The sequence below is a fragment of the Rhineura floridana genome, chromosome 14 (genome assembly GCF_030035675.1).
Source record: "Rhineura floridana isolate rRhiFlo1 chromosome 14, rRhiFlo1.hap2, whole genome shotgun sequence".
Classification (NCBI taxonomy): Eukaryota; Metazoa; Chordata; class Lepidosauria; order Squamata; family Rhineuridae; genus Rhineura; species Rhineura floridana.
In genome coordinates, this window is record NC_084493.1 from 34,073,878 (window position 1) to 34,093,078 (window position 19,201).

The 19,201-nt window shown below is 47.3% G+C and overlaps 1 protein-coding gene across 4 annotated transcripts in view; it reads left to right on the forward strand.

Annotated features, from left to right (window-relative positions):
- Window positions 1–19,201, forward strand: part of FAN1 (FANCD2 and FANCI associated nuclease 1) — a 37,591-nt gene that overhangs the window by 5,158 nt on the left and 13,232 nt on the right. For 3 of the 4 annotated variants that reach the window (XM_061596003.1, XM_061596006.1, XM_061596004.1), the window contains exons 3-7: window positions 3,666–3,806; window positions 8,801–8,996; window positions 12,394–12,627; window positions 16,483–16,614; window positions 18,672–18,780. In XM_061596003.1, coding sequence (XP_061451987.1) covers window positions 3,666–3,806; window positions 8,801–8,996; window positions 12,394–12,627; window positions 16,483–16,614; window positions 18,672–18,780 — 812 coding nt within the window. The remainder of the gene's footprint in view (window positions 1–3,665; window positions 3,807–8,800; window positions 8,997–12,393; window positions 12,628–16,482; window positions 16,615–18,671; window positions 18,781–19,201) is intronic. The other variant, XM_061596005.1, reaches the window with a different exon arrangement.

A 19,201-nucleotide genomic window follows, 5' to 3' on the forward strand; every position in this document is an offset into this window, starting at 1 on the left:
TTGCTTTTGTGTTGGTCTGAGCACCTAACAGGGAAAAGGAATGCGATGGGCACTGTTTTTGTAGAGCACCTTTGCCAACCTGGTGCCCTCCAGATATTTTGGACTGCGTCTGTCATTAACCCCAGCCAACATGGCCAAGGATGATGGGAGCTGCACTCCAGCAGCATCTGGAAGCCACCAGGCTGGGAAAGGCAACTATGGTGCCAAACTGAATGTGAGCAAAAAACTCCCCTTATAAGAGATGCTTGCTGGCACATGATGTGGCTGTCAGACACAGACGATCAGCTGCCAGGGCAGAGACCAGCCCTGTCTATCCTTTTATTCTCAGAGCTGAGAACTAGTATGCATAGGGAAGGGGGTGGAGAAGCTGTATCTGGCTGGTAGTCCAGATCCTTATTTTCCCTGCACTCTGTGAGCCAAATTTGATGGGTGGGCAAGTGCCCACCTGTCAATCACTTGATGTCACAACGATGTCCAGTGAACAATTTTGCTCATGCAAAGCCTTTCCTGGTTATTTTTTCTTAATTAATGTTATCTGTTATTTACTTTAATTTTTGTAAATTATATGGTATTTTTGTAAATTGTTTTGCCTTTATTGATGTATTTTATATCTGTGTTTATTTCTCTTCATAAGCCGCCTTGAGGGCCTTTGGCCGAAAGGCGGGGTATAAATAAATTTAACATTACATTACAATTTGAAATCAGACGGTGCAGGCAAAGGCATGGTGCTTTGCAAGCACTGCCAATCAGCTGCCCAGGGCTGTGCCAGTGCAGGCCCCCTTTCAGTCCAGCCCCACACCTGGTGTCATATCTGAAGTTAGGTCTAGGGCAGGGGGGCACAGCTTGGCCAAAATAGCTTCCCCACTGCTGGCCAACAGGCTGTGTCTTTAGACTCTTAAGAGATTTAATTCCCCAGGAAGTTCCTAGTTCAAATATCACCTCTGCCATAAACTCATAAGATGGTCCTAAGCATGCCACTATTGGGCCTTGCCTCCTGGATCTGGCCTACGTGCCACCTTTGGGTAGCTGGAGGTTACGGCCGCTAACCTCTGGCATAAACGAGGGAACAGGTAGCAACTATCCTGAAGTCAGTGTTGGGCAGGGGGATTGGATATGTGCCGTAGATTAATAAACATTATTTAACACATTTTTAAAAAGCACCTAAAATTTTCTAAGCACTGTACGTATATTAAAAAGCAAGACAGTTCTTTCCTGCAGGTTTACAATCCAATAGGCACGATACAAAAGGGAAAAGGCCAGCCAGCATTAGAATAGCTGCTCCGCTCTTGGCTGATGGATGGAGCTGGGTTAGTCTCCCCTTTCCGTAATGGTTTTTCCTGGGAGGGAGGATGGGCAGGCTCTCACGGGCTCTTGGTTCCCTGCACATCTAGTGGAGTTTGGATTTAGGCAGTAAGCAGAAAATAGGAATTTGCTGCTGTTTGCTTGCTGTATGCAGAAGACATGTAATACCTGTAGCTGAACTCTTTCCTAAAGTATGTGCTCCCTAATTGGTTGGCTGCTGCTGAGATGCTGATATTATTTTTCCAACTCTGAACCTTTGATGTTGGGCTGTTGATTAGCACCTGGCAAAGAGGCTGCACTAGGGCATTATCGCTCCACTTGAGCAATAATTTCCATTTTGCAAGTCTCGGCTGCTGGGAAGCTGGACTTCTATGTGATCCGCAGGGACCTCTTTTGGCTGTAGGAGAGAGAAAGAGTGAGATTGATTCTGGGTAAATAGGCTTCCACTTATTTTTTCAAGGAGCCCTTTCTTCCTCTTCAGCCCTAGCCTTTGCTAAGCAGAGAGGTTTCTGTGCTAGCCTCACCAAGCAGCCGGTATCCTTGCAATACTACTATTAGGGATGCAGATACTATTTTCTCCACATTATCGATTAGGAGGACTGAGTTGGAGGGGGAGGGGGTCATCGAAGGCCATCATACCCCAAGGCAAGACTGGCATGCAGGAGGTCCAAGGTTCAATCCCGGCATCTCTAGGTAGTGGAGAGCCACTGATAGTGTAGATATTGCTGAGCTTGGTGGACCAATGGTGTGTCTCTGTATAAGGCAGTTTCCTCAAGCAGGCTTCCAAGAGGCATCTGGATGACCCCTTTGGGAAGCAAGCCGTGGGGCTAGATGGAGTTTTGGTTTGATCCAGCAGGGTGGCTCTTATGAAGTGGCAGCATCTCGATTTGTAGCTCAAGCTGCCGTCCTATGCGTGTGCAGTAGGTCTTCCTCTCAGGCAAAGGTGTACGCTGATGGCAACCTGAGTTATCTGGTCTCCTATGATGAGTAGGAATCTCCTCCAGCAGGGTGCTTTTGTAAACTGGAAAATAACATTTTCCCTTATTAATGCACTCTCTTATGTGTGGGTTTTGTAGGCTGTTAAAAGTGGGGTTGCTGTTGGATTTTGTGTGTTTACTTGCAAGACTGTGTCGACATCAGCAAGGTAAAAATTAAGCAATTTTTTATGGCAGAATGTGATGCTCAAGCAAAAATATCAGGAAATAATGGGATAGTAATGCATAGTCTCTCTCCCCGACCCCCAATTCATCCACCATCACTGAAGGGAAGGGAGAGGGATGACAATCTGTCAAATCAGCATGATTTCTGGTGTTTTGCCTTGGGAAGCATCAAAGGGAGAACTTCAAAGGCTCCACAGCCCTATTGGGGAAGTGACAACCTGGCCTCTATTCTCCCGGTAGATAGGAGGATTCTTGAAATTCTCTTTGTTGTGACTCCTGAGAGGAAAAGAGAAGGAAGTCATACAGCCAGGAGGGGAGTAGGTCAATGGCCTTTCTCTGACCTAAAAAAAATTGCATCTATCAAGCAGTGCAAACAAAATAAATACTACACATCATTTACTGATTTCAAAGATTTCTATCCTGCTTCCCAGTTGAAATTTTTTTTTGAAGCAGCAATAGAATGTCAGTTTTAAAAACAAATTGCAAATTTGCAATCAGATATAAAACCAAAGAGCAGATATATGAGAATGGGAGGATGTAACAAACCCCCGGTGGCAGTGAATAAAACAGCCTAAATATTAGTCACTGGGGGGGGGGGACAGGATCTGACCGGCAGGCTGGATCCTGAGCTCCCCAACCCTCTGCGAGTCAGTTTGACAGGTGGGCGGAGCCTCCCACTTATCAATTACTGTCATTGCTATGGTGTCAGATGACTGAACTTCAGAGGAAAGAATCAGGATCTCCAGTCTGTGTTTTCCTTCCTTTGCAACCCGGGCTGAAGCCTTAAAGTGTCTTCTCTATTGTTCCTTTGCAAGTGGGGTTTGTATTGGTGCCTTTTAAATTCAGTGCCACATGCGAGCTCTGCTTCCTCTTGGAAGTTCAAGATCAGAAATCCAAGCCCTGCTGAAATCAGGCTTTGCAGTCAATCAGCTGATTGGTGGTGACGCAACCCCACTTTTTGGAAATCCCAAGCACAGGAGGGTTTTCAGCCCCTGCAGAGCAGTTTCCTTGTTTTATCATATGTTAAATGTGTTGAATTTTACTTGGGCTTTAATCATGTCCGGTTGAATGTGTGTTTAACAGAGAAGCTTCTATGTGTCTCCAGTTATTTTGCAAGTTACAGTCATCCATGCAATCCAGGTCTTTGAAAGCACGTTGAGAATTCTTTCTACCCCCCACCCCCCGTATATCGCCCAACTGCAGCCAGCGGTCAGAAGTTATATGTCAGGCTTTTCCAACGCAAACTGAACTGGATAAAAATGAGCAAAATAGAATATGTGGAGATCGCCGGGGATCTCTCGCCAGTCATCAAAGAGCTTGTTGGAGTAGGATTCCTGCATTCAGGTTGGTCCACTAAAGGTTGCATGGCAACAAATAAGGTTGTTGTTTCCTTTCTGGACTGCACCACTTCAGGTATTATATAGCCAGCATGGATTTTTTGCATTCTGCAATGTTAAATTGAAAATTATCCCACATGCCATTCTGATGCTTCCCATAAACTCATTTCAAAACAAAACGTGACAAAACTTACAGTCCTGTACTCATAAATGCTTGCTTAACAACACTCTAAATTTTCATGCCAATACAAAAAACAGTCAGCGAGAATTGAGAGTTCAAAGTGTAAAAAGAGGAAAAAACCCAGACCTCTTTTGGACTTCTTTCTGTCAGAGTTCTCGTAATGTGTTGAAATTAATTAAAAATCAGCCATGTTCACAGAGTACTCGTGATCCTATTATTGACCTTGCCCCATACTTTGACCTTCATCTTCTGCAGTTTAAAAGTTAAAAAAAATGCCTGGCTGATTTTTAATTAATTTAAGAAAGTTAACATTGAAGTCTATTATAGTGTTGGGCGTGCTCAGTAAGAATCATCAGTGTTCTAAAACCCAAACTCACAGCTTTATGGCTTGGCTAATCAGGGCCACACCCACACCAGACCTTTATTTCACTTTAGACAGACACAGCTTCTCCCAAAGAGTACTGGGAAGTGTAGTTTCTGACAGGTGCTGAAAATTATTAGGAGACTCCTATTCCCCTGACAGTGCTCCAGTGGCTGGAGTGGTTTAACAGTCAGCCCCTCTTCTGGTGCTTGTAGCTCTGTGAGGGAAATAGGGCATCTCCTAGCATATCTCTCCCTCTCTCTATATAAGACAGTTTTTAAAGCAACAAACAGAACTTCACTCAGGCTTGCTCTGGATCCCTATAAGGAACCGTTAATCACCTAAAATATATATAAACGTAATTGTGATTAACCAAACAGAGGTTTTTATTATATTAACAAAACTTTTCAGCTTCCGCCTTCATCAGCTGCTAACATACAAATGCTGTTACCAAGGTGGCAGTTATAGAGCTTTGAGGATGGAATGCTCAGAGGGGCTTCATTTGCAGAAGCTAAGTAGTGGTGGTACTGTCCTCCAGGTTCAGGCCATGTGGTGCCAATGTGTCCAGAGAGTATATCCAAAAGTTCTCCCTTTTGGTCAATGCTGCCGGATCTGCTGGCATCTCTATCGCTGTAATGGAAAAGTCCAACAGGCTGTGACCCTCGATGTTAAAATGCTTTGCAACTGGTTGCTCCACTATTTTTGTCAAAATTGCCTACTTGTGGTTCCTGAAGCACGTGCGTAGGTCAGTTGTGGTCTTTCCTACGTATTGGATATGACATCCTGGTCTTTTGCACTCGATGATGTAAACTATATTGCAGGACCTGCAGGTGATGTTCTGTTTGATGTAATATGTCCTGCCTGTCCTAGTGCTTGTAAAAGTGGCTGTCTCCCTGAGGTACACACAGGTGATACAGCGTTTGGAGTGACAAGGATGAGGCCCTGGATTGGTGATAGGTGGCTTAAGCACAGCTCTCACCAACAGTCTGCGCAAATTAGGAAGTTGGCGAAATGCTATAACTTTTGGATTTACTCTCAACACATTGGCACCACATGGGCTGAACCTGGAGGACAGTACCACCACTACTTAGCTTCTGCAAATGAAGCCCCTCTGAGCATTCCATCCTCAAAGCTCTATAACTGCCACCTTGGGAACAGCATTTGTATGTTGGCAGCTGATGAAGGCAGAAGCTGAAACGTTTTGTTAATATAATAAAAACCTCTGTTTGGTTAATCACAATTATGTTCATATAATAATAATAATAAATTTAATTTTTGTGTCGCGTATCTGGCTGAAGCCACTCTAGGCGACGTACATATTAAAATTCAATAAAATACAGAATAAAATACAATGCAGTCAACACTAATGCAGCCGTAAAACTATGTGGGCAATCAGTAAACAATTATCACAGAAACAATAAACAATCACAGAAAAATTAGCCCACCCCGGAGATCCCAAAGGCCTGCCCAAAGAGCTAAGTTTTTAAGGCTCGGCGAAATGTATCCAGGGAAGGGGCATGGCGGAGATCAAACGGGAGGGAGTTCCAGAGAGTGGGGGCCGCCACTGAAAATGCCCTCTCTCTAGTCCCCACCAACCTAGCTGTTTTCGTTGGTGGGACTGAGAGAAGGCCCTGTGTGGCTGATCTAGTCGGGCGGCCTAATTGGTGGTACTGGAGGTGCTCCTTCAGGTAAACTGGGCCGAGACCATATAGGAATTTAAAGGTTAACACCAACACCTTGAATTGGGCCCGGAAAACAACTGGAAGCCAATGTAGATGAAATAACACTGGTGTGATGTGATCGCGGCGGCGGCTGTTTGTAAGCAACCGAGCTGCCGCATTCTGCACCAGTTGTAGTTTCCAGACCGTTTTCATGTTGGCTTACTAGGCCTTACTACCAATGTGTTTTTTTCATCAGGTCTGAAATGTTTCAAGATGTATGGGAAAGCAGCCTTATCTGCTGTGCTGGCCTGGGAGCGCTCATTCAAGGCCAGACAGTAGTTGTCATGGTAACGGGAGATAACAGCTGGGAAAGTTGTAACTGCTGTTAGTTCTTCCTTCTTCTGTGTGTGTCTTTTGAAGCAAGCAGTTCTAACCTTGAAGGGGGGGGAGAATTCTACTTGTATCTATTCTCTTAAGCCTTTGGCCGTAATGTCTTAGTAAAGACTCTTAAACCTTTCTCAAGCCTCTGTGAAGTTTCTTGCTCAACTTAACTCCAACGTAACGTATGCTGTTCACGCAACAACGCTCACACATCAACATTTCAAGGGTAACCCCACGTAGAGCGCATTGCAGTAGTCTAATCGAGAGGTGACCAGGGCATGTACTACCAGTGGGAGCTGATGAATAGGGAGGTAGGGTTGCAGCCTCTGTATGAGGTGTAGTTGATACCAAGCTGCCCAGCTCACTGCCGAAATCTGAGCCTCCATGGACAGCTTGGAATCAAGAACAACCCCGAGGCTGCGGACCTGATCCTTCAGGGGTAAACTCACCCCATTAAGCTTCAGGTCAACAACACCCAACCTCCCCCTGTCACCCACAAGTAGCACCTCGGTCTTATCAGGATTGAGCTTCAGCCTGTTCCTTCCCATCCACCCACTCACGGATTCCAGGCACTTGGACAAGGTCTCCACAGCCAACTCCGGTGAGAACTTAAATGAGAGATAGAGCTGCGTGTCATCAGCATATTGGTGACACCGCAGCCCAAAACTCCTGATGATAGCTCCCAGCGGTTTTATATAGATGTTAAATAGCATGGGAGAGAGGATGGAACCCTGTGGCACTCCACAAGTGAGGGGCCAAGGGTCTGAAACCTCATCCCCCAATTCTACCTGTTGATGCCTGTCAGAGAGAAAGGAACGGAACCACTGTAAAACAGTGCCTCCTATTCCCAATCCTTCCAGGCGATCTAACAGGATTATATAAAATATATATTTTATATATATATAAAAGCAGCCCCATATGAAAAAGGGAAAAACAAAGCATCTTTGTATATAAATAAATAGTATCTCAGGGAGAGATAGAGCATAATTTTTCTGCAAGAAAGTAAAGTATGGGCAACATTCAAACAGGCAACCTCCCTGCATATCTTCTGGAGTGGTACAGTCCAGAAACTCCTGACAGGCCTTCCCCACCCCTCATGCTCTCCACTAGAGATAGTGGTAGACCTGGGATGTGAAGAGCCTTCAGTTTTGTGTTCTTTTCTCTCCTCACCATCCTTTGGTGTCTTATTACCTGCTCCAAATCTTCAAGGGGGGAAAGACATGGACATATTTAGAATGCCCAGTTTGCGGCTTAAATTATGGGGAAGGGACTGTTGTAGAGCGCAGACTATGCATGTAGAGCATTTCCGGTTCAACCCCTGGCACCCCCAGTCAAAGGATCAGGTAACTGGGAATGGGAAGGGGTCCTTCTTGGCTTCAGTCCTTCTGTAGCAATAAACCCGAGGTGGAGATGGGTCTGCTGCCTTGTCCTCTCCACTTGGGATCTTCTGACACCAGAGGCCGCATCTCATGCCCTGAATCCTGAGAAGGTGCCACCAGACTCCAATGACTGGACCACAGATTCCTCACAGGTTCAGGAAAGACCTGAAGAGTTTCCTCCAAAGCAGTTCCTGCAGCTTGAAGCCCTGCCGCCTAGCAGAAGCCAACAGTGATGGGAAAAGGCAGTAGCCCTTTAACCAGCCCGATGCAGCATTCGGGGGTGTGTGTATCTATCATATTGACTCCCTAATCCTGATCATAAAGCTCTGCTATTAGCTTTAGCACAGTGCTGGGACATCTTATTTTTGTGCCTCGATGGCAGGACCGCTAACCATGGTCCTGAATCATCACCTTGGCCCTTGTAAAAGGTCCTGTCCTAGCCTTGCTTACATTCCTGGCTGTTCTAGAACCCCAAGCCTCCTGGTCTCCATCTTGCTTGGGCTGTCACCCTCCCCTTGGTGGTGGACACTGCTGTGCTTTGGGACAGAGGCCCTTGGGTGTGGATTGAGGGCACAGGATGCAGCAACGTCGCTGAAACTAAGCCGGTCTGGGGGTTGTCAGTGCCTGAATAAGAGACCACCTGGGACCCTTCCTGACCCCCAAATGTAGACCGCCTTGAGTTCCATGATGGCGGCGAGATGGGATATAAATGTAGTAGCTTTTTCAAAAGAAAATCTGTCAAGGCTAACTTGTTGGTTGATTTCTTCTTCATAAATGAGTCTGTCTCTGCCTACATGGGCTTCAAATTGCTTTTTAAATTGGTGGTATTCAAAGCACGGTTTGTGATATGGGGAGGAGGGAGGATGTCTAATTGAAAAGGCACCAAAACCTCAGGGTTTAAGCACAGGATTCTGCTTTGCGGCTCCTGTATTGCAGTTCACACAGTGACTGGCATTCTTGGTAATTTTATGTAGCAAAAGACTTGAGAATATATGGGAGTTACTGGCATTGTTCTTGTTTTTCCCTATGCTCTTTCAGAGGCAGAATTAAAAGACCTGTCCGAGGTGCTTGACTTACTTTCTGCCCCCGAGCTGAAAACCTTAGGAAAAGCCTTCCACCTCCCAAACCCAAATGCTCAGAAACAGCAACTCCTGCAAGATTTCCTCCAGCTGGCAAAGCAGCGCTCAGTCTTCAGCAGGAACCCAGCTAGCATTGGAAGTGTGATTCTGAAAAGGTAACATGCTTTTGATTGGCTTCCCTGCTAAAATGAATGACAACAATCAGAATTCTGTATCAGAGCCACTCGGAAAAAACTAGATTCTGCAACCTGAGTAAAGCATGCAATTTAACTACATTTGCCTCATTGCTTTTCATAGAATCACAGAAGAGTAGAGTTGGAAAGGGCCAAAAGGCTATCAAGTCCAACCCCTGCTCAGTGCATTATTGATTCTGCAAGTGTTTACTACATTGTTTGATTTATTCTTCTTTTTGTAGGCCCAGTTCACACATAATAAGAAACCATGGTTTGTCGCTACAGGCACAAACTTTGGGTTTGTGTAGTCCCCTTCATGCACAAGAGGAAGATTAGTTGTAAACCACATTTTTTTTCTGTTTTGCCTGAAATTGGGAGACTTGGGAGAGGTGGTAAACAAGTCAGGGCATCAAACTAGGATCTGATCCTGGCTATAGAGCACTGCAGCAGAGATCCTCATTCAACAGCTGCTCTGGCTTCTGAGATTTCAGTGGTGTATGTGCTGGTATAGCACAGTGGGGAGGAGAGCCTGGCTGGGAATCCAGAGGCTGTGAGTTCAAATCCCCACTCGTGTCTCCTGGGTGTCAAGGGTCAGCTAAAGATCACCCCTGCAGGGAGTGGCTCAGGGGTTACGTGCCCTGCCACCTGTGCAGCCGTGGACAAGCTGCATAGTCCCAAGGAGTCCAGTTGCCCCCCAGCTGGCAGTTGCGGACAAGGAAGGGGCTGGCTTGTGCAGCTGTGGCAGGCTGAGCAGGCCCTAGCCAGCTGGGGAGGACTAGCCTCAGAGGGAGGCCATGGGAAACCCCCTCTGAATACCGCTTACCATGACCACCCTATTCATAGGGTAGCCATAAGTTGGGATCGACTTGAAGGCAGTCTGTTTCCATTTGGTACCCAGATGTTTCCAGCATATCTTTGCAAATGTAGGGTTGGGACATGCTTTCAAAAAAAGGAAGAAGTGAGATTTCAGCTCAGGTTTGGCAGAACATGCAGCTGTTACATGTCACCGTGATATATTCCTACACTTTTTAAGCCTGCAGAAGGGCAAAGGCCAAAAGGCGCTTGCTTTTTGCAGAAGTTTCAACTCTTTGGCTGCTCAGGTTCGTCTTGATTAACAGCCTCTCTTTTTCTGCTTCAGGAAATGCTGTGCTTTCCCCTTCAGTCTAACCCAGTTTTTGAGAGCGGCTGTACGACAGCAGGCACCTCCCAAGAGACACTCCTTTTTGTAATTTGCACTTGAACTACATGCAAATTTTTAATCAGAGGAATTATCTTGGGTGATGTATGTGCAGTTTTGGAGGAGCATCTGAGCACTTCACCTTCATTGCATTTTGGGGGTGAAAGGAGAATGCAAAGGCACAAGGCGAGGGGGAAATCAGTTCCTGAGATTTCTGTTGTGGTTGAGTAAAGTTGCCAAAGCTGTTTGCCTTGGAAAAATGGCCCGCTTCCATTCCAAGAGAACCTGGTTGCAAGGGGCATACGATCTCAATTCCAACAGTGCGGAAAGGGAGAACAGCAGAAAGAGACGAGGGAAAGGATGGTGTCGTGAAAAATATGTAGTGACTTGGCTCAGCTTTCATCAAGGGGGAGGCTTAAGGGGTCAAGATGAAGACTCTGTAGAAGAGGAGGAGGAGCAGGGAGTTGAAGGGAGAGGAAGAAGGTGGCTCAGCATTCCCCAGCCTGGTCCCTCCAGATGATTTGGACTACAGCTCCCATCAGCCTGCTGTCCTGCTGGCTCGGGCAGATGGCAACTGTAGTGCAAACCATCTGAAGGGCACCAGGTTTTGGAAGGCTAATTGGGGGGGGGGGAAGGAAGAGCCAATTAAGGGCAGGAGAATTTGGCCATTGGAGGAGAGCTTACCATTTAACAGAGGGCATTATGGACTGGAAAGAGATCATATCTCAGCGGCAGAGGGAGCCGGGTTCGATGTGCCTGGCATCTCCCATACAAAAGATCAGACGGCAGGCGCTACAAGAGATTCTTCTCTGTGGGGACCCCTTGCTGGACTACAACTGTGGTGCCTGATGGGGCTGATGAAAGTGGGAGAGTTCCACAACCTCTGAAAGCCGACAGGTTCTCCATCCCCGTCAATTAGCCAATTGGAGAGATGCTGCCAATCTGAGTGGGCAATACTGGGTTGGGTGGACACAGAGTTCCCATGAAACATTTGGTGGCACTAGCAGAAAGGCAGGGCGAGGTCAAGGCTTTGGGGAGCTGTCAGGGTGAGGGAGGGAATTGAGTAGGGATCTTCCTCTGCATCTCTCTCACCCCCCAAGTGCAAACTATGGTTTTGGGGGAAGGCCCATAGCTGAGCAGTTGAGCATCTGCTTTGCATGCGGAAGTCCCATGTTCAGAAAAAACTGCCTCCCCCCCCAAATTTTTCAGTTTCCACCCTGAAAAATAAATTAAAAACCCAGGAAAAACTGTCGTCCCCCCCCCATTTTTTCTGTTTTTTCCCCCCAGGCCTTCCCATCTCTAGGTTCAATCCCAAGCATCTCCAGGCAGGACTGAGAGAGACGCCCTGTCTGAAAGCCTGGACAGCATCTGCCAGTCAGTGTGGTCAATACTGAGGTAGATGGACAAAGGGTCTGATGTGGTATAATGCAGCTTCCTGTGTTTCTCTATCCATGGAAGCGTGTTGGATCTCTAATTCTAACATTAAGCCCACGCAGTTTCCCGTTTCAGAAGATCTGCTGGCCCTGCCGGTGTTGCTGGACTCCAGCCTCCAGCATCCTTGGCTTGCTGGCTGGGGCTGATGGGAGTTGGGTGTTCCCCAGTCCTGCATTGCAGCGAACAGCTCACCAATATCAGTGTTTTTATTATTAATTGCTTCAGGATGTTTTATGGGAAGTGACTTACAAATGAAGTGAAATAAATAAAATGCTAGGAAGCGCCACCTAAGCTGGTGTTTGCCAACATGGCGCCCGCAGGCACCTGTGTGCTCACAGGCTCCTCTTCCCCTGCCCTCCCCTGGCTGAAATTAGGCTTGAGAGAAGCATTCTGGGGCAGCCAAATGAATGGGTTGCTTTGTGTGTGGTGCCCGTGACAGTTTCTCCTATTTGCAAATGTGCCTGTGAGCTCAGAAAGGTTGACAACTCCTGGCCAAAGCGCTCTTGAGTAGCCCCAGCAGCGTGGTAACCTGCTTGAGAAGCAGCTGCAGCTAAACTGGTATTCCCAGTGCTAGACACAGCATAGGATGGGGGCTGAGATCCTTTTTTAAAACAAAACACAAGATCCACCCTTCCTAAAGAGTAAGCGCCATTCTACACAGTTCATGCCAAGCATGCCTGCATCCGATTGTGCTGTTGGTGTTGCAGAGACTGTAAAATGGTGCTGTTGACTTTTTCCTTTTCCTTTTCCTTTTGTCTTGGTCCCCAGAGCGAAAGATCTGGCTGGCAAATCCATCCGGGTTTGTAGAGGTCCCCGGGCTGTCTTCTCTCGCGTGCTGCTGCTCTTTTCTCTGACTGACCCAGTGGAGGATGAAGACGCAGGAAGTGGCGGCCAAGGACAGCTTTCCACAGTCCTCATGGTGAACATGGGGCGCTTGGCCTTCCCCACTTACACAGTCAACAGGAAAACCCCGATATTTCAGGATCGAGATGATTTCATTAGGTAGGAAGGCAAGAAATCAGAAGAAGGCTAGGATTGGGGAGGGCAGCTATCGGAGAACTAGAAAAGGTCCTCAAATGTAAAGATGTATCACTGAACACTAAAGTCAGGATCATTCAGACCATGGTTTTCCCGATCTCTATGTGTGGATGTGAAAGTTGGACAGTGAAAAAGTGGGTAAGAGAAAAATAATTTGACATGTATTGTTGGAGGAGCTCTTTGCAGATACCATGGACTGCGAAAAAGACAAATAATTGGGTGTTAGAACAAATTAAACCAGAACTATCACTAGAAGCTAAAATGATGAAACTGAGGTTATCCTACTTTGGACACACGATGAGAAGACATGATTCACTAGAAAAGACAATGATGCTGGGAAAAACAGAAGGGAGCAGAACAAGAGATGGATTGATTCCATAAAGGAAGCCACAGACCTGAACTTACAAGATCTGAACAGGGTAGTTTATAACAGATGCTATTGGAGGGCGCTGATTCATAGGGTCGCCATAAGTCGTAATCGACTTGAAGGCGCATAACAACAACAGGAAAGCATGCTGAGAACCCTGGAAATTGTTTTGTCCTGATTGCTATCATCTTTCCATTTAAAAACACAAGAAGAACCCTGCCCGGCTAGTCCAGCATCCTCACAGTGGTCAACCAGATGGCTACGGGAAGCCCTCAAGCAGAACTTGAGCACAACAGCCCTCTCTCCACTTGTGTTCCCAGGCAACTGGCATTCAAAGACACACTGTCTCAAATACTGGAGGTAACACACAGCCATTGTGGCGGCTAGTTGCGATTATCCTCCATGAAATTGTCCAAAGTTTCTGTGGGATAGGGATGGTGTATCTGTGCCACCCTAGATATTGTTGGGCCCAAACTCCCATCATCTCTGCCCATTGGCTGGGCTGGCTGGGGCTGATGGGATTTGGAGTCCGACAACATCTGGAGGCTTGCAGGTGGGGGAAGGCCGCTCTGCACCCCTTGGCTCTGCATCGTGGTGCTTTCCAGAGTACAAGAGGACAGGTCCAGTTGCAGTTGGCCACGGGGACACGAGGTGAAGGGGAAAGAGGCAGGGGGAACGGGGAAAGACTGTATGTTAGGGTGCTGGGACCTTGAAGATGTTTTGGGACCCCTAAGAGGCTGCTGTACACTGAGTCAGGCCATTGGTCCAGGGCTGGAGACAGTCTGCTTCTGAATCCCACTTGCTGGAAACCGCAGGAAGGGACAAAAGTGTCCTTGTGCTCAGATCCTGCTTGTGGGCTTCCCATAACTGGCATCCGGTTGGCCACTGTGAGAACAGGATGCTGGACTAGATGGGCCAAATGGCCTGATCCAGAAGCGCTGTTCTTATGGTTTGTCAAGCCCAGTATTGCCTACACTGACTGTCAGCGGCTCTCCAAGGTTTCAGAGAGAGGTTCTCTTCCCCCCCCCCCAGAGCTGCTAGGGACTGAACTTGGGACCTTCTGCATGCAAAACAGCTGCTCTGCCATTGAGACGCAGTCCTTCCTTGAGACTCCCATCAGCCCAAGCTAGCATGGCCGACGGCCAGGGAGGATTGGAGTCGTAGCCTCATAATGCTGCACAATGGGAGCCGTGCCAAAGGCTAGAGGCCATCTAACACCTGCCTAAAAGCTGCCCTGCTTCTCTGCTGTTTGAGGCAGCTCAGTGGGACAAAGTGGGCAGAGAGGAATTTTTCTCCCCCTCTCGTTGGGGTCATCCAATGAAGCCAAATGTTGGATTCAGGGAAGAGAAGAGGAAGGACTTCTTCGCATGGCACAGAGTTCAATCTCTGGGATTTGCTCCTGCAAGTGATGGCCGCCAACCTGGGCAGTTTGAAAAGGGGATTGTATTCCTTCCACTGTCGGAGGCAGGATACTCGGAATGCCAGTTGCTGTGGATCACGAGCGAGGAGAGGGTTCTTGTGCTCAGGTCCGGCTTGCAGGCTTCGCAGAAGCGCCTGCTTGGCCAGTGGCTGCATTCACACTGTACATTTATTCCACTGTTACTCCACTTTAAACAGTCACGGCTTTCCCCAAAGAATCCTTGGAAGTGTAGTTTGTGAAGGGTGCTGAGAGTTGTTAAGAGACCCCAATTCCCCTCACAGACCTGCAGTTCCCGGAGTTCCCTGGAAAGAGGGATTGTTTGTTAAACCACTCAAGGAATTTAACTATCTGGGGCAATAGAGGCCTCCTAACAACTCTCAGCATCCTTCACAAACTACACTTCCCAGGATTTTTTCAAGGAAGCCATGACTGTTTAAAGTGGAATAATAGTGGAATAAACGTATGGTGTGAATGTGGCACAGGGCGGTGGACTAGATGGGCCTTCGGCCTAATCTGTAGCAAGGCTGCGCTTACGGTCTTCGGTTTTGAAGGTAGAAGCTCGCAAGTGAGAGGAGACCAGCTCCCCTCACTCGCCACACCCGGTGGTGGCCTTTCTTGCCCGCTTCCTCCTACCTCCCCTCCCCCCGCCTCCCTGAGGGAGAAGGTGAGGTGACAGGGAGGCAGGCCGGCCACAGCGCGGATGCACCAGGGACTGAGGGGCCGTCTGCCTGCCTCTCCCTCTCTCTCGTTGAGCTTTCCCCCAAGCAGCGTAAAAAGGAGAGAAGGAAAGAAACCATTGAGGGTTCACTTGACGTGACGGGGACAGCCATGTTTCTGCACTCCATTCTTTATTAGTATTAAATTTATATCCCGCCTTTCCTCCCAGTAGGAGCCCAGGGCAGCAAACAAAAGCTAAAGACACTGTAAAACATCACATCCCAGGCTCTGGTCTGAAGGCACATGAGGCCAGCTCCCTGCTGAAGCTAAGCAGCGTCAGGTCTGGTCAGTGCCTGGATGGAAGTCTGCCTGGGAACCATATGTAAGCCGCCTTGCGTTTCTATCATGAGAAGAAAGGCGGGGTAGAAATGTAATAAATAAAATAAATATGTACAGTGAGAGGCTGGTTTGTGTGCTTGTCTAATAATTGCGTTGAAAGGGGAGTGCGGGCGAGGAGAGCTGAACCCTCTCCCTGCTCCTTGGCCCTTTGCACCCTTTATTGCTTTGGCATTGGCTTCTCTTCTCTCACCTTGGCTCTGATGCAGAAGAGACCCAGGCTGCTCAAAAGAGCATTTGGAGTCATGGTATGTAGGGAAGGAAAGGAGCGTGGAGTGTTCACCTCCCCTTAACCCACACACCTCTTCTGATATAAATGTAAACACTAACACAGGTGAGTAACCTGTGGCCCTCTGACAATGGGTTTGGGGGATCAGCTCACAGGTTTTGGGGTTATGGCATGATCCAAATTAATCCTGGATTGTGATTCTTGAGGGAGGAAACGCCCACATTTACAGAGTTCTGTTTCAACTGGGATGCGACAAGCTATATCACTACAAGCCTTTCAGCGGGCAGTAGAAACGTACCAGTTTACCATTTTGCTTTCCCGTAATTTTAAGCTGCCTTCCACAAACTGGTACCCCCCAGATGCAGATCAGCCCATGCTAGCTGGGGCTGGTGGAAGCTGCAGTTCCAAATACCTGGAGGGCATCAGGCTTGGGGGAAGGTTGATTTTAAGGCTCTTAAGCTGCTGTTACCATGGTGTTACTTCTTTTGTAATTTTCTGGATTTAATAGGCTGAACACTGTTCTAATTTTATTGCTGGTTGCTGCTGTGCATTAATTTTTCTGTTGTGATTGTTTTTGATTGTTACACATTTGCTTAATATGTTATGAGCCACTTTGAAATATTTCCCCCCCTAAAAGCTGGGATATAAATCTGTTCAACAATAACTAAATACTATAGCATCATCTGACCTGTGATTCAGATGGTGGTCTTCATCTTATATTATTATTGTTGTCTTTTAATTTCTGATTAGATATGCCAGTGTTGCCCACTTGTCAAATGACATATCTGTGGCTATGGCTAATGGAAACTGGAAGGAGGCGCACAGACTCTACGAGATGGCCAAAGAGAGCTGGCAGGACTTCAAAAACCACTTTTCTCTGAGGTATGAAGGACGAGTGGAACAGGATGAGGGTAGACCAATGATTTGCAACTAACTAGTTCAGCCTTTTCTAACCAGGTGTCTTCCAGAGGCTTTGGATTGCAACTCCCACCACCACTGTGCTGGCTGGGGCTGATGAGAGTTGCCATCCGAAACCTCTGGGAGGTACCAGGTTGGCAAAGGCTGAACTAGAATGTGATCTCGTTTCTGCTGCAGCCTGCCTTTGACAGGTGGCTCATAGTCTCTGCTATAAATAAACCAGAGCCTGTTTGCAGCTTTGATGTTCTAGGAAGCATTGAGGTTTATTTGTTCTCTGTTTTTGTTTTCTAGCTCTGCAGAGGTAAAATTGGAAGTGGGTTTTCATTTTTCCCTGCAGGAAAAAAAAGCTTGCAGGAGAATTTATAGTCAACAGTAAAACTCTTGAATAGCTTGGTGTGCGACTGCTGTGTGCCAGAAATACAAGAGAATAATAAAGGGATTTGTCTTATAGTTCTGAGGCAAACGGCAGGAAACCCCCTCCCTCAGTGCCCTCGAAAACTTCATCCACTTCTCGCTCCTCTCCCTGATCTCTCTGGGGAAGCTGGGGCTCGACCGACTCCTCTCCCTGCTCTTGCTGGGGGAGTTGGGGCTCAACAGGGCATCTGATTGGCCACTGGGAAAACAGTGCTGGGTTAGATGGGCCCGTGGCTTGAACCGGCAGGGATCTTTTTATGTTCTTATGGCAGTGCAGAAAAAATATAATTGCTTATGGAATACACCCTCATCTTGCCATTGTCTCTCTCCAGTATTTTATTTTCCTTGCTGGTTTTTATAGTGCTTCAAGAATTTGCACTCCCTGTTTGACCCGCCTTAGCCCAGGCCAGACCACTGCTCCGTCATGCTCAGTTTTGTGTACACGAACTGGAGGCTGCTCTCCCAGGTTTCAGATGGGACATTCCCAGGCCTACCTGGAGATGCCATAGGGGAGTGAACTGGGGGTCTTCTGCGTGCTCTGCCACCGAGCTCTGCCCCCTTCGTAGAAACACGGGAAGCTGTTTTGTACTGAGCCAAACCACTGGCCCATGTAGTCCGTACTGGCCACACCAGGGGCTCTTTCCAAACTGTGGTCCATAATAAACTATATATTCTTTAGGAATAATGAAGTTATAATATGTTAATAGGTAAATCAAAGTTGAAAACCTCTTCTTCTCTGCTGATTCTGTTTCTTTGAGGTCCCTTCCAAGGTCCCTTCTTGGAATGTTCAGTTTGCTAGGACAGGAAGACCCTGGAAATTAGAGAAAGGGGGTAAGACCTTGTTAAAGCAGCCTCAGGGTCTCCAAAGGGTCAGGAAGGGTCAGCTTTAGAATGTATTGGGTCAGAGAAGTGATGGGCTGGTATTAGAGATTCTGACTATTATCTGGTTGGCTAGATTTAAATGTAAGCAGCATAATGTCTAGGTAATACTTATGTGTAACTTTTGGATTGGAAGATGCTAATTTCTTTGTCACGGAGGGTATAAAATTGTGAACATCAGTGCCATGTGGGAGAGCACCACCTGTATGTTTCCTTTTTGCTGCAAGCCTGTGCTCTCAATTTCTTCAGGACCCCTGGTCCATTGGACCCCCAAATTCCCTGTCAGGTGGTCCGTGAGCATCATTTAGGTGGTCCACGGAGCATCTGTAAAAATACAATTAAAACCAAACAGCATCTAGCACAGTGCATTAAAACTGCTACAACGGGTGGAAAAAATCGGTAAGTGGCCCACCAAGATCAGCAATTTTCAAATGGTTCGTTGGGGGGCGGGGAGCATGGGAGCTCCCGGTCTAATTACTGACTGGCAGTTGCTCTCCAGGGTCTCAGATGGAGGGATTGAACCTGCAACCTTTGGCAAGCAGAGCAGGCGCTGTGCCATTGAGCTTACAGCCCTTCCCAGAGAAAGAGCAGGAAAATCACATTAGCACTGCAGGAAATCTGGCGACTGTCTTACCGCCTTCACCACTCTCAGACAATGGTCTGTCTCCAGCCTGCGTGAAGTGGGTCTTTCCATGGCAAAGACTTTTTGGTTTTTTTTCCTCTTACAGGCACCACGCGGCCCTCCCAGAGTACCTGAGGCGTTTCACAGTCGGGTGGGTGTACACACGAATCCTCTCGTGGGGCGTTGAGATATTGCAGAGGCTTCACATGTACAAGGTATTAATGTGTCTGTGTGTGTGTGCGTGTGTGTGTGTGTGTGAGAGAGAGAGAGAGAGAGAGAGAGATGGTGGTGAGGGACTCCAGACAGCTAGTACTTCTGTAGGAAAGTTGTAAAGCCCACTGGAAGCACATCTGAGTTCAGCTGAGCCTTGCCAGAAATGGTGTCTGCATAAAGTGAAATAAATGGTTAGGGTGTTGGACTATGGCCTTGGGCCAGTCACTCTCTCTCAGCCTAACCTACCTCACAAGATTGTTGTGAGCATAAAATGGGGAGGGGAAGAACCATGTACGCCACCTTGAGCTCCTTGGAGGGAAAGACGGGGTATACATTTAATTAATTAATAAAAATAATCAGTCATTCATTCCCTCTATTTCTAACATTGAGGGCTTGAGTGTCATTATTTATTTATTTATTTAC